The sequence below is a fragment of the Phyllostomus discolor genome, chromosome 10 (assembly GCF_004126475.2).
Source record: "Phyllostomus discolor isolate MPI-MPIP mPhyDis1 chromosome 10, mPhyDis1.pri.v3, whole genome shotgun sequence".
Taxonomy (NCBI): Eukaryota; Metazoa; Chordata; class Mammalia; order Chiroptera; family Phyllostomidae; genus Phyllostomus; species Phyllostomus discolor.
In genome coordinates, this window is record NC_040912.2 from 84,101,831 (window position 1) to 84,127,298 (window position 25,468).

Below are 25,468 nucleotides of genomic sequence, written 5' to 3' on the forward strand. Positions count from 1 at the left end.
ACTCAACACCAAGAAGACAGACAATCCAAGTAAAACATGGGCAAAGGACCTGAAGAGACACTTCTCCAAACAGGACAAACAGATGCTCAACATCATTAGCCATCGGAGAGACGCAGATTAAAACCACAGCAAGATATCACCGCACACCTGTCAGAACGGCCATCATCAATAAATCAACAAACAAGTGCTGGCGAGAGCGTGGAGAAAAGGCAACTCCAGTGCACTGGTGGTGGAACGCGGGCTCAGGCAGCCACTGTGGGAAACAGCATGTGTTTTCCTCAACTGCCTTTTGACCCAGTGATCCCACTGCTGGGAATACATCAGGAGAAATCCAAAACACTAATTCAAAAGAATATAAGCACCCCTATGTTAACTGCAGCATTATTTATAATAACCAAGATCTGGAAGCAGCCCAAGTGTCCATCAGTAGATGAGGGAATTAAAAAAAATTGTGATACATTTACACAATGGAATACTACTTGGCTGTAAAAAAAAAAAAAAAAAAAAGGAAATCTTATCCTTTGAGACAGCATGGATGGACCTGGAGAGTATTATGCTGAGTGAAATAAGCCAGTCAGGGAAAGACAAATACCATCAGATCTCACTTACATATACACTCTAATGAACAAAATAAACTGACAAACAAAACAGAAACAAAGGCATAAATACATGGGACAGACTGACAGCTGTCAGAGGGGAGGGGAGTTTGGGGGGACTGAGTGAAAGAAGGTAAGAGATTAATCCAGAACAGAAACCCCACGTATGTCTGTAACACAGACAACAGCGTGGCGACAGCAGAGGGAAAGGTGGTTAGGCAGGTGGAGGTGGGCGAAGGGAAGATAAATGGGGACCTGGCACCGGGCAACAGGTGCACGATGCAGCGTGCAGGGGGTGTTTGGTGGGGCTGTACAATTGTACACCTGAAACCTGTATTGTTTTGTGATCAGATGTCGTCCCAATAAATTTAATTTTTAAAAAATGACCCAGTGAACATTTATAGAATATTATACCCACCATGCATTCGGACCCTCGTAACACACCATATACAAAAATTAACTCAAATGGATCATCTATCTAAATGTAAGAACTAAAACTATAAAACTCCTCAAATAAAGCATAGGAGTAAGTCTCCATATTCCTGAATCAGAAAATGGTTTCTCAAATCCTACACCAAAAGCAGAAGGACCAAAATAAAATAAAATAAAATAAAAATAAAATAAAAAAAATAAACTGGGCGTCACACCGCAGTTCCGGAGGCTTCTGTTTCCACAGCTTAGTTTGGTGTAAGACAGTCAGCTGAGTTTGGAAAGTGGCAAAAAGGTGTGAGGAAAGAGTGGACAAAACGCTTGGTCTGAAGCTAAAGGAAAGACCAAGAAACACAGTAACGCCGCTGGGCAGTGCTGCGAGGCCCTGAGGCCGGTGATGATGCAGTCCAGGGGAGACCGTTTCTGCTCGGCTGGGTGGTGGTTTTGTTTCCCAGCAGTGGGCAACCACGTGGTGCAGACCCAGAGGAGACTGGGTCCGTCCATGGAAAAGGCTAGAAAGGGACTTGAGACTATTTTACAAGGGAGTTAATACAACGACAGACCGTGAAATCTAAGCGGGACAAAGGAGCACGAAGCCCGAAGAGGGGAGTGGGAAGATGGCGAGATGGTCTGCGGGGTCTCGGCGTGTCCCTAGCACGGACGCAGTGGGGGCCTGGAGCGCGCGATCGGTAAGGGGCGGAGATCATGCTCAAAGACGGAACGTTCAGAGGTTAAAATTTCTGAGGCAGTGGAGTCTGAAACCAGGACGAACACAAGGGTAATGATGGCAGGTGGCTACAATGCAGCAAAGAAAACATCCACTGGAGGTAAGTGAGAAGGCGTGTGAGAGGCATCGCTACCTACATTCAGTGACCCGGGAGTCACACTGAACTGTCCTGACTTTGAAAGTGAGGTTCATTTGGTGTCAGCGACAGGTGCCACACTCGGACCAGAACTGACACTCAGGGCCACAGAGGCCAACGTGGCCCTTCTTCTAGACACCATGGTCTGTCTTGTCCTACCTCAACTATGACTAGGGCCCTCACCCTTAAAAGGGGATGGCTACACCGAGAGAATCCAGTGAGAAAATAGATGTGTCCCAGAAAACCTAAACCAGCATGTATCACACACTCACCCGTGAGTACCTAAGATACGTAGGTAAGGGTGACTTATGGAAGGAAGAGAGGATACGGGCATTCCAATCAACTGAAGACGCTTTGGGAAAACCTTAGCTAAGAATCCTCAAAAAACGATCCACAGATCCCCTCTCCAGCTTCTAACCCCCTCACCCCACCCACGCCCCGGGTGCTCTGGACTAAAATGTCAGTGCTTCCTTCCGGCTTTGCCCAGGGCGGACCAGCTGGCGAAGCACGTACAGCTCCCACTCATTAAAAATTTCAGAAGTGAACAGTACATTGGTAAGTTAGTAAGAACAGTAAAATTGATAAATTAGTAATTCTGAAAAACAATCCTTTAAATTAACCATTAAAGTACCATTTTAAAAAATCAAATTAAACATAAAAATTAAATGTTCCTAAACCAAAAAGATTATTTCAGGTCTTTGAAGGGCACTAAAAGGAACTAACACATACATTTCAATTTCTCTGAGGGTGGAGTAAATTCTGCCACCTCTGACCCCCCATTAAAATAATTTCGGAATCAGTAGGCCTTTAACAGAAGAACACACACAGTGGAACACACAAAATGCAGAGCTCTGAAAGCAAATTTTGTAACAATCATTTTCAATCTTTCTTTAGTCTCTCCCACTGCATTTATTTCTCTTGTGAAACTCTCCTTCGTAAACAAGTTGTCCCACTTTTTCCTAACAGCAAAATGTTTAATGTTTATTAGAACATTGTGTATGTGGGGGGGGGGTTCCCCATAGGGGTGCCAATCAGACCTTGGCTGAATAGCTTCCATCAACAGCCTCAGTGCCATTTGGTAAATGGGACAGAGACGACTTTAGCACTTTCTATTGTCTTTATCTTCGGAAATTGTTGCTTAGCCAGCATTTTTTGACACTTGATGAGAACACAATTGAATTAATGACTAACCAGAATTCCCTAGGATCAGCCGAACACTCTCTTTTTCCTCTCAGATAACGCTCCCACTTTCATTCTCTACTCTTGGCGCTGGCAGAGCGGGGCGGTCGAATTCTTTAAGACCTCACCGCCAATGGACACCCCTGGGCAGTCAGTCCTCTCGCTTCGAACATTCTCCCCATTCTTCACCAGCCAATCCCGTGCACCCCAGGGTCCTCCTCCACAGCAGGAGCTGCATGGGATTGCCCCACGGGAAGGCCTTCAACATTTTACTGACACACATTTCCACTCATGTACATCTGATCTTGAGCTATTTTATACACAGTTTCCTGAACTGAGCTCGGGACTTCTCTCTGCACCAGGCACAGGGTCCCCTCGCCAGGATGAACCCCGTGAACTTCTGTGGGTTACCTGTGCTGAACATTTGTCTGCTACAGAGACGTCGTGGTAAAGTTACAAGCAACTTTTTTAAAAGTTCGTTCAGCTTGAATTATGTAAGAATTTGAAGTAAAAACGAATGGCAACAATTGGTAAGAAGGGAAAGATCTTTCAATATATAAATTAGATATTTTTAAAAAGTTCGCCTTCTCACCCAAAGCACCCAGCTACTTGCCTTCCTCTTAATGAGAAGATCAAGTCTTTGTGTGACCCCTAAAGCAACACACTGACATTATCAAAGGGGGGGGCCGCAACCTGCTGGTCACATCTCCTCTACTACCGCTGAACTCTGGCCTGAGCCGAGGTCTTGGACAGCTGTGAGACAGGCCAGGCCCACCCAGCAGAGCGACATGCCACCACCAGGTGAAGAGGTGTCAGCTGGCTTCCGTGGGGCGTGGAGTCTGGGGCATCAGAAAGGCTTGGTTTGATTTCCAGCTCTGCCAGTTTTGACCTGAAGCAAATGTCTTAATCTCTCTGAGCAGGAGTCCCCTAGGATGAACCAGGGCAGTAAGTGTAAACATATAAAACACAGGGCTTGGCCCAGTAAACATATTAAGGAATAACTGGCAGGCATTAGTCTCACTGTGTTTCTAGTAGGTACCAGTCACAGCTCATGGAACTCTGGGCTCATCACCCGTAAGACAGCAAGAGACTGAGCCTCAACAGGAAGCCTGGCTTTATGACTAACTCAGTATTTTTCTTCAATGATGTTTCTTCAGAGAACACTTAATTAGAGATTCCAACGGTCACTCTTTAAGGAGGAAAAAGAGAAAAATCTGTTTTCAACTTTTAATTAAGTTCTGATGGCTGGCATTCTCTGGAGTCGGCCCACCTGCGTTAGAGTCCTGGCTACTCCACTGAGCAGCTGCGCGGCTTTGGGCAACTTACTTTGTCTGGTTTTTGCCTCAACTGTAAAGATGGAGGTAATGACGGCATTTCCCTCAAAGAATTAACAGAATTAACTAGTACACAGAAAATGCTTGGAATGAAACTGTAAAACAACAGTTTTCCTGGCTGAAGCACCTTGTCTTCCCTACCAGCGTTGGCTTAGTAGGTCGGCATTCCTGCTGAAGGTCCCAGGATGCCGGTGGGCACTTTCACTTTTCAAGGGCAGTGCGTGAGCCCTGAGATGTTTTCCTACCAGGCATCAGCCGAAGTAAAAATTTATAATTGTATACATAAAGTATTCTCAATGAAAATCAAGCTGGTGATTTATGATTAAGTCCGTGGTGCAGGAAAAACCCAACTCCTAGTAGTTTCTTGCTGACCTGTAACTGTTTTCATAAAATCAAGTGTTTCTCTTTATAAGTCAAGCATAGCATAGTTCAATTTGTGAAGATTTTACATTTGACACATTAAAGCAATTTATTGGCATATTATGTGCTTAACTACATTTAACAAGGGTTTTAAGTAAAGTACAAACTCTGAACCAAATTCCTTTGATTCACAGCAATCTTAGAAAATGAGCTCCTTTTCCTGCCTCCAACAGCTGCCTCACAAGCTTCCAACTGCCCCAGGGTTTCCCGAGCTACCTCCAACCAGCGGACTCCGGAGAGTTGATGTTAGTGAGGGTGACGGAGGGACACGTGACTACAGGGAACTGAACAAGGACCGTGGGAGTAAAATAAGGGGGGTGGAAGACCCCACAGGTGTGCTCACTGGTACAAAACGCACCCCTAAAAGAGCTGAAAATCCTGCTGACAAGCTTCTAATGACCTTGTCCCATGAGGAACATGGGAAATATGGATATAGATATAATTTGCATGCTGATACATTACATTCTTTGCTTCTTGAGTGCAGAAAGCATGCTCGTTCTGCCTGTTGCCGTCCACCTGACACCCAAGCACTATACACAGTGAGCGATGTAAAGTGTAAATGGATTAAACGAATCTTCATGATTAAGCACAAATGAACTATTCTCTCATGAAGGTATGAATTTCTATCAGAATGTCCTAAGAAAAGGTGTTTGAAATTTCTGAAACATGCAAAAAGCTAAACATATGTGCTTTTCACCATCCTGTGGTCGTTCTACTGGCCATTCACCACTCAAGCTACTGCCTGTGCTTCTGCCTGTGCAGCCCTGTGCACGGTGGGTCCACAGAAACTGAGGGGAGCTGTGATGCACCCAGCGCCCAGGGAAGGTGCTATTTCACGAAGACCGATCAAACTTCTATTCATAACCAGTGAAACAGCAAAGAAGGGCCATCCCAAGTGAATGTGCTGTGAGAATGTAAGAACTTTGTAAATCATGATGGAGAAGCAGCTTGCCATGATGGACGATAAAGGATAAACAGGAGCAATTTCATAGAAGTTTGCCTGGCAATGTTCTTAATAAAGGAAGGAATTAAAAAGTTATATAATCAGCATGTGTATCAGTATGTACATTACTGCCTTCAGGTATTTTTGACATAAATTCTACCTAACAACTGTAACAAGGAAGAAGAAACATTACGCAAAAATTTGCTGAAGCAACCTGTGTCTAGAAACACGTGAAATGCTCGATGAGTCCACTTCCTCGCTGGGAAATGCTGGGCCTAGGGAATTAACATTTCGACAAAACTTTCTCTAAACTTTAAAACTCAGTCTTGCTGTGGCTCCCCAACCTGGCTGTGCGTCAGAATCTGCTGCAGAGCTTTTACAAGCTGCTATGAGGCAGCCTTTCAAAAGAATGAGGCAGCTCCGTAGGAAGAGATATAGAAAGATCTCCGAGATATGCTGCTAAGAAACAAAAGCCAGATGCAGAACAGTTTGTATCATACGCCCCTCCCCCCGCAACCAACCACAGACACATGTTTGTAACTGCGCAGTACATGTCTGGCACGATATGTAAAAAACTGGTAGAAAGTGGTAGCCCTGGGAAAGGAAACTGAACGGATGCAGAGTATGGGAGAGGAAGGGTTGCTTTTCCCCATGTACCTTTCTAAGTGCAGCTTTTTTACTGCGCATTGCTTATTTTAAAAAAGAAAAGAAAAACACATCTTGAATCCCACCTTAGATCTACAGGGAAAAGTTAATCGGTGGGGCCCAATAATCTTTATTTTTAACAAGTTCCCCAGATGATTTTTTTTTTTTTTTTTTTTTTTGCAGCCAGCTTGGCGGAGAAGTGGCATTTGAAGAACGATTACTCTAAAGCCCCAGCGTAGAGGCTGGCACAACACCGTGTTCACAGTAACTTCTATGGAAACTTTGCTACTCTAATTAGACTTCAAGTCCCTTAAAGACAACAGTGATATTTAATAATTCAGAATTTCCTGCTCCCCACGGATCTACCTAAAGCCGATACAGAGTAGGACTCACGGAGTATTTGCCGACTGACACGCAGCAGGAGTCTGAGCGTGGCAGGGAGGCAGTAGTTTGGGCTACTCTGCAGGGGCTTGTTCAAATACGGATTTGCAAATAAAAAGGGGCAGAAAATGAGTGTGAGGGGGGAAACAACTGATAACTGTTCGAAAATATTACTCTGAAATGTCCATGCATTTGCCAACGCGGACCAGTGCAGTGTTCTCGGCGGCCACTTAGGTCCAGGGGCAGGTACAACCGTGCTGTAAAGAAAGGGTCCCTGTTCACCGCAGATTTACAGACTATGCCCACATCCCCTTTCCCTTCCAGGCAGCTCCTAAGTGTCCCTATCATAACTGGGTTTCCCACATAAGGTATCTATTAAAAGAATACACAGATTAAATACATTATAATACATTACAAACAGAAATAACTACGTTTTTAAAAAGATGAACCAGACTCGTTTCAACCCAGCTGACAATTTTACTCCCCATCATGTGTATGGGAGGGAAAGCTGTATTTTCTAGGGTCCAAGACACCTTCAGAAAATTTAATATATTCAGGGTACACTCATACCCTGGGGATAAAAGATAAAGGCAAACCGTAACGTTTGCATTGAGGACACCGAGTGACGAGCCAGCTACGAAGGACAGGAGTCAAGTCCGGCAGGTCTAGTTCCCTAAGAACCTTCCTCTGCTTGTGAACAGGCTTCATTCAGTGCTGGGACCTCGGGGGAGAGACCGCATTGCCCGCTGAGCCAGGAGAAAGTACTCAAATTAGAAAACTCTCTGTTGGCGAAACAACGCACGCGGCATTCTAAGGGGGACTACTTAACCTCCAGAATCACCACTTTTTGTTTCTTTGCGGCACTTTCATTTTTATTGGTCACTTCCCTCTTTCGATGACCCAGTTTTGTTCAGCTGCCGTGTGGGTTCGCCACTGGGAGGCGAGGGGGCAGCGCAAGGGCGTGCCTTCCTGTCTGCGTGTGAACGGAAGAACAGATGTGCACCTGTTACTCACACGCTGATGGGCTCATCCGCACACTGAAGAGCGAGCAGCCAACTCTGCCCTTTCTGAAGTTAAAATATCACGGTGACTGAAATCTGAATCACGTTACTGGGGGACGAGTGTTATTTAACGAAACCCTGTAATACGGTGACATAATAAGTAACATACGTTTGGTCTTCATCCCTAGTTTCTGGCAAGAGTGCCCGAAACCCTCGTACGTCGTTAGCTAAGTGACGGTGAGCGGCACATCTCTGTCACTCACGACCGGCCCCTTCCAACCAGACCTGGGCGTGTGCTAATGCGGTGAGTCTGGGGGGCTCCCAGACAGCTTCAGGGTGGGGCTGGCTGCCAGGGGAGCCTGCCAGGTGAGAGAGGGTTAGGACTTTCAGCCCCAGCCCCCTAACCTCTGAGCTGGGGAGTGGGGCTGGGGATCAAGTTAATAATCATCAGTAGCCAAGGATTTCATCAATCATGCCTAGCAGTAAACCCCCCATAAAAACACTAAATGAAGGGGTTCAGAGTGCTTCGTGGTTGGTAACGCATCCTCATGGCAAGAGGGTGGCACGCCCCAATCTCCAAAGGGGCAGAAGCTCCTACACGTGGGACCCTTCTGAACCTCGCCTTGGTACCTCCCTCTAACCCGTATAATATCCTCTACAATAAACTGGTAACAGTAAGCAAAGTGCTTCCGTGGGTTCTGTGAGCCATTACAGCAAGTTATCAAACTACAGGGGCAATCACAGGAACCCCAATTTGTAGCCAAGTCAGACAAAGTGTGGGTTACCTAGAAACCCACTATTTGCTACTGGTGTCTGAAGTAGGGGCAGTCTTGTGGAACCGAGCTCTTGGCGAGGGGGGGCTGCACTAACTCCAGGCAGTAAGGGGCAGAAATGAATGAAGCTTGTAGGACACCCATCTACACAGAACTGCAGGAGTGCTGGGCGGGGCGAACCCACATGTTTGGTGTCAGAAGTGTGTGTGGCAGGCAGAGAAACAGGGTTCCCAACACGGTAACTGAAACCTGTGTGTGTCAGAACCACGTAAGCAAGGAGTGCCACATGCTGTTCTCTGAAAGAGCTCTCCTGAAACTATCCCACAGGAGCTACGATTATCCCCCGAGTCCACAGTCCAGTAAGACTGGGAGGTGCTGGGCTGATATCGAGTGACTTTATTTTCCAGCGGGACTTCTCCGAGAATTCAACAAGTTGATGTGCACTTTGCATAGTTAAGCTGGGGGTGCAGCGTAGTGACAAACACTACAAGCGTCCTCAGCTCTTTCTCTTTCCCTTGTCACAAACACTCTGGGGAGCTGTCCACCTTGGAAACATGTTTCAGAAGTTAATTTTCCGACTCAGCAGCTGTGAAAAGTTGATTACGAATTTAATGTTTTTATAATTACAATTGTTACAATTTAAATTTACAAAATTAAAAAATGTTTTACAATTTTATAATTGATACAAATTACCAGTAAGTCACGAGCACTGTAAAACCATTCCCTTAACAACACAGGATACCAAATCAGTGACAGAGTTACCAAGTATTTGTCACACGCATTATTGGAACCCATATATGAGTAAAAAAGCCAATAATCGATAATGTGCCAAAACTTTTTAAACTATCTTTTTTAACCTCAAGAGAAGCCTATAAACAATGTTTGTCTCAGATTTCCCTTATGACGATATAGTTAACGAGTATTTACAGGGCACTGTCTGGGTTCAAATCTAAAGACTGAGCATGCTCACATTAAAGAGCTGACACTTTGTCAAAATGCACAATCTCCAAAAGAAGCAAGACACACCCCACCTGTATGGCGACCACCTGATCACTGCCTTCTGGGTGAAATTCCCTACGAGCCAGGACTCCCCTCACTCACCAGGCAAAGCTTCTGTCCCAGGGCAGGAATTCAAAGCCACGATCCAGCATGATCCAGCATCACGAGCACTCTGACTTCAAAGGCTCTAACCTTGCCTGCCAAACCCACGTGAGTGGTGACTGCAAACTCCCTCTCGCACAGCTTGCCTTCATTCTTGGCTGGGCCCACCCTACTGTCACCAATCCATCAGGATGACAGACTGGACAATTCAGGGAGACATGTTGTCGGATTCCCCCATTGAAATCTTAAGTTTTTCTCTGGTTTAGAAAACACCGAAGATTAGAAACAGCAGTGGGAGCTGCCCAAGTTGATCAGAGGCAGCCAGAAAGGGCAGCAAGGAAAAAGATGAAACGCCGTCAGTAAACCCCCACGGGTCTGGGGCGACTTCACAGACACGCAGTCCAACACACGCCAGTGGCCCAGGCGGCACAGAAGGCTAAGCTCCGTGGCACTTCATCATCAAAATTAAACGGCGTGGTATTCTATTAAGAAGAGTATAATGTGTCTGCCAAAATCCATCTAAAAATAGTTGACATATAAAGGATTTTATCTCCTGAGTAACTTTTCTGAGGACACTCGGCTACATTTCACAAGTAGAACCTTCACTTACAGGAAAATCTTACTGAAGTAGACCATATCATTCCCCAAAGACGGCCAAGTGGTTGCTAGTTTTTCACATTCTGATTAATCTGGGAAATGTTGCAACTGTTCCCATGCTAAAGGTCACTGACTATGGAATATTTCTAGTGGTTTGGGGGGGAAAAAGCATTCAAAAGAAATAAAGGAGGGGAGAGATTAAAACAGCAAGAGTTTCAATTAAAATCCTATCACATACAAACCTCAAGGCAAAACGCCTTTTAAAGGCGGCAGGACTGGAAAGCTGTTCCATGAGGCGAGGAAGCAGCCCCGACAACCTCGTTCCAGCGCATCCGCGCGGACGCGGGAGGAAATGGAAACGCACTTACGAGGACACTGGCACTGATGCGTAAATGTGACTACCACGCAAAAAATCTGCTATTTGCTATTTAATAAATGGAATCCAAACTCTACTTTCAAATCCATTATCTCTCGCTATGACCTTTCTTCTCACTACTAACTTCCCACTGGCCTCGTTCTCCCAGAAGCAGGTCCCAACACACGAATCTGAGTGCAGGCGTGCATGGGGGAGGAGGCCCCGGAAGCAGTGACCGGGAAGGGAGTGGAACCGTGAGACAGCGAAGGGGCCAGAGAGGGTATGTTAAGGGGCACAGACCCCTTCGGGAACATGGGGAAGACTGTGTGCAAAGGGCTTCGGCATGGGCCCACCCAAGGAAGGGGAAGCTGGTATTTACCCACCGTCTCCCAACAGACGATGGTAGAGCGGTGACTTCCCAGAATGTCTAGCCTGCCCTAAGTGCAAGCTGCCGAGCTCCTGCGGCCCACGAAAGCCCTCAGGCCAAGCACCTTCAAAAGCAAGTCTTCGTGAGGTAAAAGACAGACACAGAAGTAGAGATGGAAACGCAGAAAGCCAGGGGATGTGGACAGAGTCCACTGCAGAGCCCCAGTCTCAATGACCCTGTAAGCGTGTGCACTTAGCCGGCTGGTCCTCTGCGCACACGTGCTCACCGTCTGTTCCCTGCATCCCTCGTCCTTCGCTCCACTGTTGCTCATTGTCTTCACTGTTGCTCACAGTGAACAAGCATACACATTCATTACATAGTAAGTAAAGTCACGATAGGTAAATAGGTATAAGTAAGTAATACTCTGTAATATTAATAACTAATATTTAGCACTTAATTCCTAAACAAAGTTTAAAGACAAAATTGTCCAACTTGATGAGGAAATCCGTAACTGATCTGTGTAGGAGAAGCAGCATTGCTGGACCTCAGCGATTCTCCGGGGGGAAAATAATTTCTAGCAACGTACTATGTATCAGTTCCAGGGACGCACATCAGATGGATGGGCTTTCAAGACAAAACCTGTCTCACCACCAGGGAAGCCTCCGCTCGGCTGCACCGCGGTGGGCCGAGCCACCGGGAACCGCCTGTAAGACTGGACGGTTCTGGAAATAAAATGTGGGGCAGGTGGAAAGAGGACAATCTTTTAGACAAAAAGGGATTTAAATATTTTAGCTGTCTTAAGAGAATTTCCACGGAGAAAGCAGCACTCCAGGAACTATTTTTAAATGAAGGAAGAAGAAACCACAGTGATGACCAGGGAATTTCCAGAGACTTCTGCTTAAAGGAAAGTGCCACACTAAATTACAACTATGTATCTCGGGGTGGGGGGCAGCACGGGAAGGTGTGGGGGGAGGGCAGAGAAGGCAGCACAGCGGGGTGTCTGAGAATGACCAAGGAGAACAAGAGCCGTCAGGTAGAGGAGATCAAGCCTGGAAGAGACACCTAGGAGGCAGTGGGAAACGGGAAAAGGAAACATCAGCAGGTCTGGGGAGCAGGCCAGATTGGTTTCATAGTTCGGCGAGTGGAGACATAAGGTTGACAATTACGTATCCAACACCAGAGCGCATGTCCACAACGGAGATAAAAATCTGGGAATCATCCACATGCGGACGAAAGCCGAAGTCACGGGGTCAGATAAATGCTGGAAAAGGAGACCTACTGAGGACTGAGCCCTGGGGTGCTCCAGCGCTGAAAGACCAGGGAGGGAAGAAGGGACAGGCAGTGAGGACTCAGGAGGGGGAGCAGTGACGCAGGAGGAAAGCCAGCACGGGGATTTCCTAGAAGCCAAAGAAGGTGAAGCTCACTGGTAACTCTGACCAGCAATGACACAATGGAGAGTAAGGATGAGAGCCCGATCCCAGTGCGTTCAGAGAGAACGGGGCCTCATTAGAAAAAGGGGGGGGGGAGGACCCCTAAAAAACTAGAGGTGGCAATTACGGGCACTTTTTAAAATAAATTTTGCTATAAATTTATTTTAGCAAAGAAATAGGGCTGCACCTGAAGGGGGACTGTCAGGTCAAGAGAGTTTTTGTGTGTGTGTTTTTAATAAAGGTTATATACTATCTGCATACTAATGAGGTAAAAAAATGGTATGAAGGGGAGGGGAGTGACTGCGGAAGCATGTCCTTGAACAGACAAAAGGGGGTGAGATCTAATAAACATAGAGGTAATTTCCAATGACTTACCAGTTTCCTTTTCTCTGAAGTTACATTTCCAGAAATTTCCTAAATCTGGAAATAGACCTCTCCATACTAGTAAGCAAACTTTAGCAACTGTGGCTCACATATCAATGGCCGAATGCAAGATGTGTAGCACTAACACTTCAAATAAAATGACTGACCCTGGCCGGGTGGCTCAGTTGGTTGGAGCTTCGCCCCGTGCACCGAAAGGTTGCAGGTTTGATTCCCAGTCAGCACACATGCCTACGTTGCAGGTTCAACCCCCGGTTGGGGTATGTACGGGAGGCAACCAATCAATGTTTCTCCCTCTCTCTCCCCCTCTTCTTCCCTCTCTAAAATCAATCTTTAAAAAATGACTAGGATAAAGTTATAGGAGGAAAAACTTAAGTTAGTTCAAGGCTATATGCTATTCTGACAGAACAGATGGGCTCCTTTACTCGTGTAGGATCCCTTCTTTCCAGTGGGTGCAATATTAATAAGTAATATTTAATATTTAACTCCCAAACAAAGATTACAGACAAAATTGTCCAACTTGATGAGGAGACCCACAACTGACTTGTGTGCAAACCTTCTGGCTACTCTGCACTGGTCTAGTTCAAGGCCGACCGCAGTGCAGAGCTGTGCACACCGGGAGCAAGAGCTGTCACGCGAGCCCGCAGCCCGCTGGGAAGATGGCACAGCTGAGAAGCCCATCTTCCAATCACCCAGTCTTGCCATAAAAACTGAGGGATGTGCGGAGGTTGTGAGCCATTGCTCACACCTGCTGGGCAGGCAAGGTCACCACTAAAGTAGCGAGGCATCCAGAGGACCCCAGCACCGCCGTCACCATGACAACGGCTGGACCTGAAGGGATGGGGTCCCAGATGGATTCCCACTGGCAGCGGGGCCTGTTTTCGAGAACCGAAGGCGGGAGAGCTCACCCTGCCAATGGGACAAACTCCACGGGGCCTCCTGCTTTGCTCGGCCACCCAATCTCCTCTGGTTAAGGTCTTGAGTCCTTGTCGCTTTCTCCCGTCAGAGAAAACGCTGTGCTTCCCCGAGTCTGTTACGGCCCTTCCCTCGCCCACCGTCACCCTCTGACAACCTTGCACACGCCCATGTTGTATGAGAAAAGACTCTTTAACTCAGTAAGTATGTCTTCCCTCCAATATTAAAACGGGTAGTGCACACCACAAACACATGACTTAACAGACACCTCTGTTTAGGACAAAACTAAATTTGAGAAAACCAAAATCCTTTTAAAGCTTTTTCAAAAAGATACAACAAGTGTTACACTGACATGGCAGAAGATACGGTGATGGGTGTGGGGGGCCTGAAATGTGACTGTGGACGTGAAACAAAAAGTCCCTGACGTGGTGCAGAGGCACAGGGGCGGGGACAGAAAGGAAAGCAAAGTCACCTGAATTTCCAAGTCCTGAGGAGCTTGTGCCAGGCTTCCCCTGTCCTGCCCAAGAAAGGACAGCACCTCTCAGAGACTGGAGCTGGTGACTGAACCAGGCGGGGGCCAGGCGGGGGCTGACAACAAGCACACTGTGCCCCCTCCGCTCCCCGCGAGGGGCAGGAGGCGAGCAGAGAGATTCCCTGGGGCGCACTCCCGGGCACACTCCTGCAGAGAGAAGCACAGCCCCAGCCAAGTGAGGCTGACGGAAAGAGCCGCGTGAGAGACGCTGGGGCTTCCAGAGGATGCTCAGCTCCAACAAAGGGTTAAGAAACGAGGAAACTGAGAAAGCGCATTCGGATTGGGGATCTGATCTCTCCTGCGAGGGGCTGGACACCCACGGAGGCAGAGGCAGAGGCAGGAAAGTTGGGGGGTCGAGTCCAGCGCGGACTGCTTGGCCGTTGGACGGCTGGGAAAGCTGGTTTGAGGAAAGAAGTCCCGGAATCACAGAAGGACCTCCGAGCTCCCAGCCACCGTGGGATCTAAGGAAATGCTGATCAGCTGACATCCAGAACACACAGTCTAGCAAAAAAAGCAAAGTGACTCAAAGAACCAGGCACACAGAAAATTAGCCTTAAGAAAGTACTGGAAGAAGAAGAATGTGGAGAGGAAGATGAGTCAGACCTGCTACAAGTTATATTAAGTGCAAGGACTAAAACCCTCCCATCTGCGTATGGCTTACAGTACGCACCCGGATCCCCTCACAAAGCAGTCAAGGGAAAAGGGCCGGCTGCATGTCCACGCACACCGTGTGACAGGGAGGAGGCACCGTGGGAGGTCTTTATAAAAGCGTATACATAAAGGAGGAATTTTATAATTAAATTATCATCATGGTCAACCACTAATGAATAAACGAATGGATCTGGCGTTGCTCCACGGCCACAAGCACGACCCACAGAGCAACGACCAGACATTGTCTGCTTCCTGAGGGAAGACCACACCTCCCACTGAAGATGTCCTTGGAGGAAAAAACCTGAGTCTGACCGAGCTGCTCTGGATTCAAACACCAATTTACAAGAACGAGAAGAACATGTTAAAAGATGCTTCGGGGCTCCCCCGGCAGGTGTGGCTCAGTTGGCTGGAGCGCCGTCCCATGCACCAAAGAGCTGTGGGTTCCATTCCCGGTCAGGGCACATACCCCAGGTCGCAGGTTCAACCCCTGGTAGGGGAGGAGCAAACGGGAGGCAACCAATGTCTGTCTGTCTGTCTGTCTGTCTGTCTCTCTCATATCCTCAGGTGAGGATTAAAGAAAGAGAGAGAAAAGAGACATCCTGTTATTGGATATAGTGACTAAACATTGCAAAAATGTCAGTCCTCCCTAACTTAATTTATAAGTTTAATGTGATACAAATAAAATATCAAGCTTTTTAATAAAATTAAAAAATATGCTACTAACATTCATATGCAAGAATAAACCTGCAAGAGAATAACCCGAAAAAAAAAAAACTTAGAATAAACACAAGATTGGAACTAGTTTTACTAGACTTAAAAACATGCTATAAAAGCCTCCCTAATTAAAATGGAGAGGTGCAGTGCCTGAGCAGACAAACAGATCACTGGAACAGAAAGTGAAGGAACAGACCCAGATGTGTGCAGAATTTCAGCATGTGATAAACGTGGCATGTCAAATTAGCAGGCAAATGTGGACTTTTTAATAAATAGTGCTGGGCAGTTGGGTAGTCATTACAGAAAAAAATCAAACCATACTCTTATTACATACTATATATAAGAATAAATTCCAAATAGAGACATAAAAGTTAAATAAATAAGCAAATAAATAAATAAAACGACACAAGTACTAAAAGAAAATGTAGGTAAAATACTCTTTATCGACTTGGAGTAGAGTAAGGTTTGCTAACAAAAGAGCCAATAAATAATGGATAAATATGACTGTGTAAATATATTTTTACAAATTTGCATGACAAAAAAAATCACCATGAACCAAAAAATAAAATGACCACAAACTGGGAGATAATAGTTATATATGCCACAAATGGCTAATAGCCCTAATACACAAAGAGCTCTTAAAAGTTGAGGAACAAAGGACCAAAAACCTGATAGAATCAGAAAAAGATATAAATAGGCAATTCTCAAAAAGAAGAAAAATAAGAAACAAAATGACCATCAAACATATACAACGTTGTTCTAACTCGTTAGTAACTAGAGAAATGCACATCAGAACACGGGTACCTTTTCTCACGTGTAAGACTGGCAGTGATGAAAACGTGACCACACACCCTTATGTCAAGAACGCGGTGGAAGAGGCACTCTCACGCACCTCTGGTGGGATGCAGACGGGGCCAACCGCTCAGAGGGAAACGTGGGAATCCTAACAAGACAATATTCACACTCATCTGTGGGCCAGGTCATCCCACCTCCAATCATCTAACCTGAACATGTACCTCCAACCATATGAACATATACATGCACAAGATGATTCACTGTAACATTGTTTGTAATTGCAAAGTATTCCAAACAACCTAAATGTCTGTGCCCAAGAGAACAAATGAATCAAACAAGGTACAGCCACATGAAGGAGCACTATGCAGCTGTTAAAAAGACTAAGGAAAATCTCTACGAACTGACCTAAAGTGGTTTCCAGTATATATTATTAAGCAAGAAAAAGCAAAATGAAGAGTATTTTTCATAAGCTACCCCTTGTGTAAAGAAAATAGATACAAGGGAAAAAAACACGCATCTGCTCATTTATGGGAAAACACACCAAAAAACACCACACAGGAAGGACGAACCAGAAACTAAAGAGGCTGATTACTTACAGGAGGTGGGTGAGAAAGGGGTGCAAGGCGTAGGAGGCATGAAGAGGGCGTGCCATTTCTGAGTACACCTTTTCATACAACTCTGACTTCTTAGAGTGACGGTAATGTTTTACATACTTAAAATACAAACCAACAAGTACAACAAACCACAATGTGGGAAGACTCCAAAATACAACACAAATGGTAACAAATCGACCTACTGTATTACAAATAAATGATACAACACAGTAAAGTGGGGCAGAAAAGAACTAACCTAACTTTGGAAGATAATGTTTTGACTAGATACTATAAGGCTAAAGACAAAAAGAATTATAAACAAATACGGTAATCCAGTTAGCAAATTTGTTCATTACAAAGAGTTGCCAATTCTAGAATGACTTTATGTATTCACTAGGATTGAACAACTAAATCTATTGTATATAATGAGAGCTGGGTTTCTCACTGCTGTACAAAAGTTACAAGGAAGGAAAGAAAGAAGGCTACAATGAACACCGAAGTATTGGATGAGAATCACAGTTATCATTATGAAAACTTACAGGTCTTAGTATATACAGATAAATAAAATAGAAACAAATACAGACATGTGTGCATGTGTGTGATTAGTGTATTTCCTAGCTCTGTCCACTGAGAAGGCCTGAAAACAATGGGCCTACCTAGCATCAGACCTTGGCTTCTAAAAACCATTCTCCAATCAGAGGAACTAGGGCTCACACAAACATATCAACATCATACAAGTTACCATTAATTCAACTATAATTAATGGAAGAAGAAGAATATTAATATTAGGGGAAAAGTAAGTAAACAATCACTACAGTAACAAAATGTAACTTGCAAAGAGAATCAGAAACTTGGCAGCAGCTACAAGATCAGCACTGGCCAACTGTTCAAAAGCTGTGCAAAAATTTTGGAGGGGATCACTTTGTATGTTACATAAATGTCTAACCACTACGCTGTACACCTGAAGCTAATATGGAATGTCAACTGCAACTAAAAAATAAAGAAGTTTACCCTGGCTGGGTGGCTCACTTGCTTGGAGCATTGTCCTGTACACAAATAGGGTGCGGGTTTAATCCCAGGTCAGAGCACGTATAGGAAGCAACTGGTCAATGTTTTTCTCTCTCACACTGTTTCTCTCAATCTCAATTTCTTTCTTTCTCTCTCTCTCTCTCCCCCCTCCCCACTCCCACCCCACATCTCTCCTCCCCTCCCACTTCTTCTGTAAAAATCAATTCAAAAGCTGTGCAAATTATTGTGGAGTTTCAATTGCTCGAACCTAACAAAGCTCGCTTTATAATCAAATCCCTCCACACCTATTCTATTCTTACTCGTGAGCCCCTTCCTAAGGCTCATCAAACATAAAGGCATTCTGCCCCTCAGATGTTCAGTAAACTCAGTTTCACATCTAAGAACACAGGCTATGAGAGCATACCAAGCAGAAATCTGCCCCAAACTGAGGGTTAAAAAAAGGAAGATGGGTGAGAGAACTACGTCAGCACATCTACGCAGACTGAGAGAAGAACCCCACATCACAACACACTTTGTTCAAACAGTGAAACTGGTTATATGTGCGTAAAACTCTGGTAAGCAAAATATATGAAGCCAATACTTAGTATATATGTTCTCCTGGGACTGTCATATCAGAAGAAGGTATTACTGAAAAAGTATAATAAAATATATTGAAAAATTCAATGAAGGGGCTTTTTGTTCTTTTATGGGGACATATGTGTTCACCGAGTAAGTTTATGTTAGAATACTAAAAGACTTCATCATTAAGGAGAAATGTATCTAAAATAAATTTCAAAAATAATTCCCATTCCTAATTTTAACCAAAGTATACTCCAATAAGAAACCCCTAACAACAAGGATGAAAACAGTTAAATTTTAAAACCTTTAAAAGAAATATTATACTGTTCCCAAGGCAATTATGGTTATTAACATATTTATGGTAAAGACAATAACTTTATAATAAAGAACAAAAACAGAAATGTTTCCAGGTATCTCTCTGGAATCCCACTGCATCAGTTCCACCCAAGCACCAACCCCCTCCCCCTCCGCCCCCCCCCCACCCCTACCCCCACGCCTGCCCCACCACAGAGACAGACAAGGAAGAAGAGAGACCCAGTACCACCTACGGGCGGAGTGCCTGAGGGTGGAGTGCCTGAGATCTGAGAGGTTAGCTCACCTGAGTTCAAAAGCTAGCGCTATGACCTCTACTAGCTTTGTGACCCTGGGCAAGTGACCCACCTCACTAACCCTCAGATCCCTCAGGTAAAACAGGGATTACAACAACCCTCACCCAGTAAGGTGACTTATGAGAGTCAGATGAGTTGATACATCTAATGCAATTAGAACAATGATTAGCACTTGGCAGAAAGCATTTAATAAGTGTTTGACTCAGTTCCTGGGACTCCAGAGTAACTGAGAAAGTCCTATCCAATAGCATTTTTCTAGATAAGAATCCTCATAAACTAAGCTCTTCATTTATTCAAGCTTCAGGAATAAAATTAATCTGTGACATTTATAAATTACCCAAGCTGACTCAAACTTTTAACATCATCTCTCACCTGGATCATTACAATAGCTTTCTTACTGATCTACCTGTCAACCTTGGCCTCCTCCCAGACTAGTCTCCATGCAGCGGCCAGACTTAACCTCTTAAAGGCTAAATCAAATTATTTACTCCTCAAAGCATACCATTTGCATAAAATCCCAAATATTTGTGTGTTTAAATGTCTCCTTGTCAAGGCACTCTATGATCACACCATATGAAAGTAGCCTTATACTAACCCAGCCCGCTCTACCTCCTTCCCCAACACACGCACACCACCACCACCCTGCCGCCACTAAGTTACATAGAGAGCAAGTAAGTTACAAAACAGCAAGGACTTTGTTTTGTTCATGGCTATACTCCTAGCACCAAAAACAAGAACAAGAAACAAAATAAAATCCCAAAATACTGTATGTCAGCTACCAAATTGGTAAATTTGTAACTGTTTAACTTTCAAATAATTAAAGTGCACTTCAAACATTAAAGTTTTAAAAAATCTTCAGTGCACACGCACAGCTCAGTGAATTTTTACATCTCTATATCCTCATGTAACCACCACCCAAGAGCAAGACACAGAACATTTCCTGAACCTCAGAAGCTCCCTCGGGCCTCCTCTCAGTCAATTCCTCTCCAGAGGTAAGCACTAGTCTGACTCCTCTCACCCAATTACGCCCAAACACTTGAACTTCACATAAGTAGAACCAAACAGTACAGTCTTTATTGTCTGGCTGCTTTTATTCAACTTTGTATCTGTGAGATTCACCCATATTGCTGCATGCATGCATCCGCAGTACATTTTTTTAAAAATCACTGATGAGAATTCCATTTTATAAATATACCAGTTTATCCAATCTTCTGTTAATGACATTCAGATCATTACAATTTGTAGATAATATAAACAGTGCTGCCATGAATAATAATCTTGGGCATGTCTTTTTGGTGAAAATATTCATCTGCAAATTGGCAAAGTTTTTGCCTGGCTAGGTTTTGGGACGACAGGGTTACTAATAAACACCTTAGACTGGTGAGGATGCAGGGAACTAGAAGTGGGCACCACTGGTGAGAGTATAAATTAGAATAACCTTTCCTTTCTGGAGAAAATCTGGGTGTTGGGGCACAAGAGGACTGAAAATGTCTGTGACTAATAATTCTACTTCAAGGAACCTTCTTATTGAGTACTTACACGTGCCGGGTCGTCTTCCAAGTGTTTTACATATAATAACTCATTTGATTTATTTTAGGGAAATAATTAGAGACACTTGCAATGGTCTGTTTAAAATGCCAACTATCCATCAGTAGGAAATGCAAGAAAAAAGTACTAAACAAGGTAAAAAACTAACAAGGGGGAATGGCTTTAAAATGTTTTTACTCCTAAGAAATTAAACATTATGAAGTAAGGTGACAGTGGAATGCATAAAATGAAATCCAGTTTGTGTTCCATCTCTGGAAGACATAGGTATTTTCTCCTATGCTTGATACTTTTCTGTATTTCCCATTTTTTTCTATAGTGTATTACTTTTTTAAAGATTTTATTTATTTTTAGAGAGAGGGGAAGAGAAGGAGAGAGGGAGCGAAACATCAATGTGTGGTTGCCTCTCACGCGCCCCCACTGGAGACCTGACCCACAGCAGGGGCATGTGCCCCAGCAGAAATCGAATCCGAGACCTTTTGGTTCACAGGCCCACACCCAATCCACTGAGCTACACCAGCTGGGGCTAGTGTGTAACTCTTGTCAATCAAAAAGTACACGCCTAAAAAGTCTAACAAACAAAGGTGTTTGCAGTAAAATAGAGAGAAAAAGACATTAAAATAAAATTTAACTTGGGCAATGATGCAGTTTTGCACATTAGTGTGCTATGGGAAGACTTCTACCTTGACATTAGGGGGTGGGGCATCATCAGGAAAGCTCTCCGCTGTCTTACTTCCGAGGACTCAGAGAGGAAGAACTTCATCTCTAGGTTGGGAGGAACGTTCCCAGGGAAATCCTGTAAATTCCTCAGCTCACAGCCCTAGGCCTAGGGTATCAATTACACATTGTACAAAGCAAGTGTTCTTTTTCCCCTCTCACGTATAAAAAAAGGATTGGGCAGAAGGAGGGATGGGGGTCCAGAATATTGAGGCTACAAAGTCCAACAGCCTCGAACCTGGGGGGGTCTGGCTCCATCCACCCCGCTGAAAGGCATCAAGGATGGGCCCTCCTTCCCCATCAGAATAAATTAAGGCAAAAAAGCTTTTCAGGTTTTCAAATGTCAGGAACTCCAGGCAGAGTAAACCCAAATTTATATCAAAATTCACTGATTGCTTGAGTTTAAAGAATTCTACTTGAATAATAAAATTATCAAGAAATTATGCAGGTAAAGGCAATCCTCTGTGCCCACCCACCTCCTCTCTTCCTCCCGGGCAAATGGACCACCCCTGGAAACCAAGGGAAAGCTGAGCATGGGAATGAAAGCTACATCTTAGTACTTTACGGGCCAATTCTCACATAAACAAGTGATATTTGTTTAATAATTAATACATAAGAAACATTTTGCTGTGTTAAAAAAAAACACTCATTTCATGGTACAGCAAACATTAAGTATTGATCACAGGAAAGACACACAGACCCCAAATTACCAATAGTTCATTAAGAATTAGCCCTGGCTGGTGTGGCTCAGTGGACTGAGTGCTGGCCTGTGAACCAAACAGTTGTGGGTTTGATTCCCAGTCAGGGCACATTCCTGGGTTGTGGGCCAGGTCCCCAGTAGGGAGCGCCAGAGAGGCAATCATACACTGATGATTCTTCCCTCTCTTTCTCACTCCCCTCCACTCTCTAAAAATAATAAATAAAGTCTTTAAAAAAATGAAACAAAGAAACAAAAAGAGTTCAACTTCCCACTAAGACATTGCTTTGGCACAGCAAAGCAGTATCCCTAAATTTTTTAATTTCTGACACCTGCAACGGCACTAAATTCTGAAGGACTGCTAGAAACACACATACACACACAAAACCCTGGGTTCAAAAAATATATTTCAGAGTTACTTCCACAGATACGAAGTGGCACAAATTTATGTGACAAAGCAGAGCATGTTTGCTTTGGCCTCACTCTCTCTCCCTCACATATGCCCTCTTTCTTTTCCCTTCAAATTCTCCTGTTTTCAAATCTGTACCTAAATGCATCACAAAAATTCTCTATGAACTACCTGTAGCTCTTCGTGGTTACAGTGTTAAGTGACCCAAACAAGATAAATAGAATTCTACCTGAGATTTATTAACCTATCGAATCTCTACATTGCCCAATTGAACTAATTTCTTATGCAGTTAAAATAGTGCTTTGAAATATAAGCATTTACATAATCACCAGGGATTCTGGCTTTATTTTATATGAAACCTAAACTTTTGGATAATCTCTACTCTGGCTGCCTAGGGTATGCTACGGGAACAGAGGGGTGTAGAAATAGAATTGGCAAGATCTGGTATGTTCACATTTCAATTTTACATATAATCGAAATATAGATAAACATCAGTTTGGAGCAATGAAAAAATTGGGATAATTTATTCTTTTTTCCTCATCCAAGGATATGTTTTTACTGATTTTTTTTTTAAGAGAGAGAGGAATGGGGGCTGAGGGGGAGGGGAGAGAGAGGGGGAGAGGGAGAGGGGGAGGGGGGGAGAGAGAGAGAGAGAGAAACATGGATTGGTTGTCTCCAGTACCCGTCCCAACCAGGGATGAACCTTAAACCTAGGCATGTGCCCTGACAGGGAATCCAGCTTCAACCCTTTGGCGCACGGGACGACGCTCCAACCAACTGAACAACCCGGCCAGGGCTGGATTATTTATTTTTAATTACACGTGTCAAGGTTGTAGGAATATTCCCCAACCACAGATCAGACTGCTAAAGATTATCTGATATAAAATAAAGACACTTTTTTTACAGGCACAATATGTTGAATTTTTCCTCTGTCGTTGCTGTCAGAACTGTGCAAAATGAAAACTAACGGTACTTGGAATTTAAGTAAAACTAACTGTACCTAGCATTAAACACCGAAAGAACGCTGTAATTTAAATGGTTTTCTCTCCCAGGGCCAGTAGAGGGAGACTACGATATCTGGCCTGGTCGTGTAGTGTTTCTGTAAAATTGGGGAGGGGGGGGAGCAGAGGCTGTATTTAAATGTCCTGCTGTCAATCAAAGGACACTTCCTACAATCACAGTCACCATATCTGCTATTACCCGTGAGCGTGCTCTTGCCAAGATTCAACACCAAACGGTGCCCGGGAAACCTGCTTCATCTAAAGGTGACCGCAGGCTTTCCCACAACACCCAAATAAGGACTTTGGGAGCCCAACCCCAACTAGTTTCTTTGTTTAAATGCCTGCGAATCCCTCCCACGCCGGAGTCAAGAGGCTGTGGCGCCGCCCTTTATTAGCCTCACACTTTGATTACAAAACACACGAGTCGGCGGCCTGGCGGCGGAGGCGGCCCGAGCTCTCACAAACGTCAAACCCGAAACGCAGGCGGCGGCTGAGGCACAGGGCGACGCTCTCCGCCCCCGCCACCCGAGCCAAAGTACCCCGCCGGCCGGTGAAAGTTCGCCCGCACCGGGCCCCGGGCGCCGGCCCTACGCCGCCTGGGTGTCGCCAGCCCCTTGGGCGACGGGAAATTTCACTCTTTGTAAAGTTTGAGCTGCGGCGCGGGGGCGACGCGGAGGGTTTGGGACCAGAGGCTGTCCCTTCAGGCCCCGCTGCCCACTCCATCCGCTCTGCCCCCGCCAGGACAGGGTGTGCTGGCGCTCTGGGTGGGGGTCAACCCCCGAGCCGACCTGCCGCCCGGCCCGGGACCCCCAGCCCCAAACTTCCGACTGGCATCTTTTAAGTCCCCGACAGTGCCTCATCTGTTGCTCTGTTTACTCCGAGGAGCCCCGCCGGGCTGGCGCTGCCGACGCCCCCATCCCCGCGCCCCCGGCCGAGGAAGTTTGATAAAGACCCGGGGAAGGGGGCGCGACGGGAATCTGCCGGGGGAGGGGACAAGGGTGATTTCTTAAGACCCTGGGCTGGGCAACCCGGTCGCTGCCGGGAAGGCAGGCGCGGCGGCCGGCGGGACAAGGCGGCCGGGCGGGCAGCGACTCCCGGGCGGGCGGGGCGGCAGCCGGGCTGCGGGCGCCGCGAGGGGCGGCGGGCCGGGCCGGCGCTCCGCCCGCCACCTGCGCCGGCGCCTGCCCCGGCCGCGTCTCCTCGCCCCGGTCTCCGCCTGCCAACTTCTCGGCCGGCCCCCTTTGTTCCCGTTTGTTGTGGCGACTCTTCGCCCGGCCGAGCGATCCCACCAGCCCCCCTCAGTCCGCCCGGCGCCCGGCGAGCCCGGGGCCCCGCGCGTCCCGCTGCCCGGGCCGGGGGCTCGGTGCCCGAGCCGCTGGGCGCTCGGCGCGGCGCGGCGGCCGGGCGGAAGGGGATGCGGGCGGCCGGCCCGGCGACGGCGGTTGGCCGGGGGCCGGCGGCGACGGCGGCGGCGGGGCTGGAGGGGGTTTATTTACCTGCCGTGGAACCAGTCCTTGCAGATATCGCACTCGATCATGAAGCGGTTCACGTCGTACGGCTGCCGGCACACACAGTACACCGGCGGGGGCGGCGGGGGCGCCGAGGCCCGGCCCGGAGCCGCCACCGACACTGCTGCCGCGGCGGCTCCCGCTGCTGCTCCCGCGGCCACCGCCGCCACCGCTCCGGCCATCTTTAAAAAACACACACACGCTCGCTCGCTGCTCCGCTTGCCGACTGGAGCGAGCGCAGCCGCCAGCCAGCGCCGCCTCCTGCAGCAGCCGGAGCAGCAGCCGAGGAGGCAGCGGCGGCGCTTAAGTGCGCGCGCGCGCGAGGCCGCGGGCCGGGGCGGCGGGGGTGAGCGGCGCGCGCCCGACGCGCGAGGCCCTGGCCCGACTCCTTCCGGCGCTCC

General features: G+C 46.2%; 1 protein-coding gene across 1 annotated transcript in view; it reads right to left on the bottom strand.

The window, feature by feature from the left end:
• The window catches only part of KDM7A (lysine demethylase 7A), a 71,372-nt gene extending 46,045 nt beyond the window's left edge, over positions 1 to 25,327 (bottom strand). The window contains exon 1 of the mRNA XM_028525921.2: positions 25,056 to 25,327. Within this exon, the coding sequence (XP_028381722.1) occupies positions 25,056 to 25,249 (194 nt within the window). The 5' untranslated portion in view covers positions 25,250 to 25,327. The remainder of the gene's footprint in view (positions 1 to 25,055) is intronic.
• Positions 25,328 to 25,468: the final 141 nt, after the last annotated feature.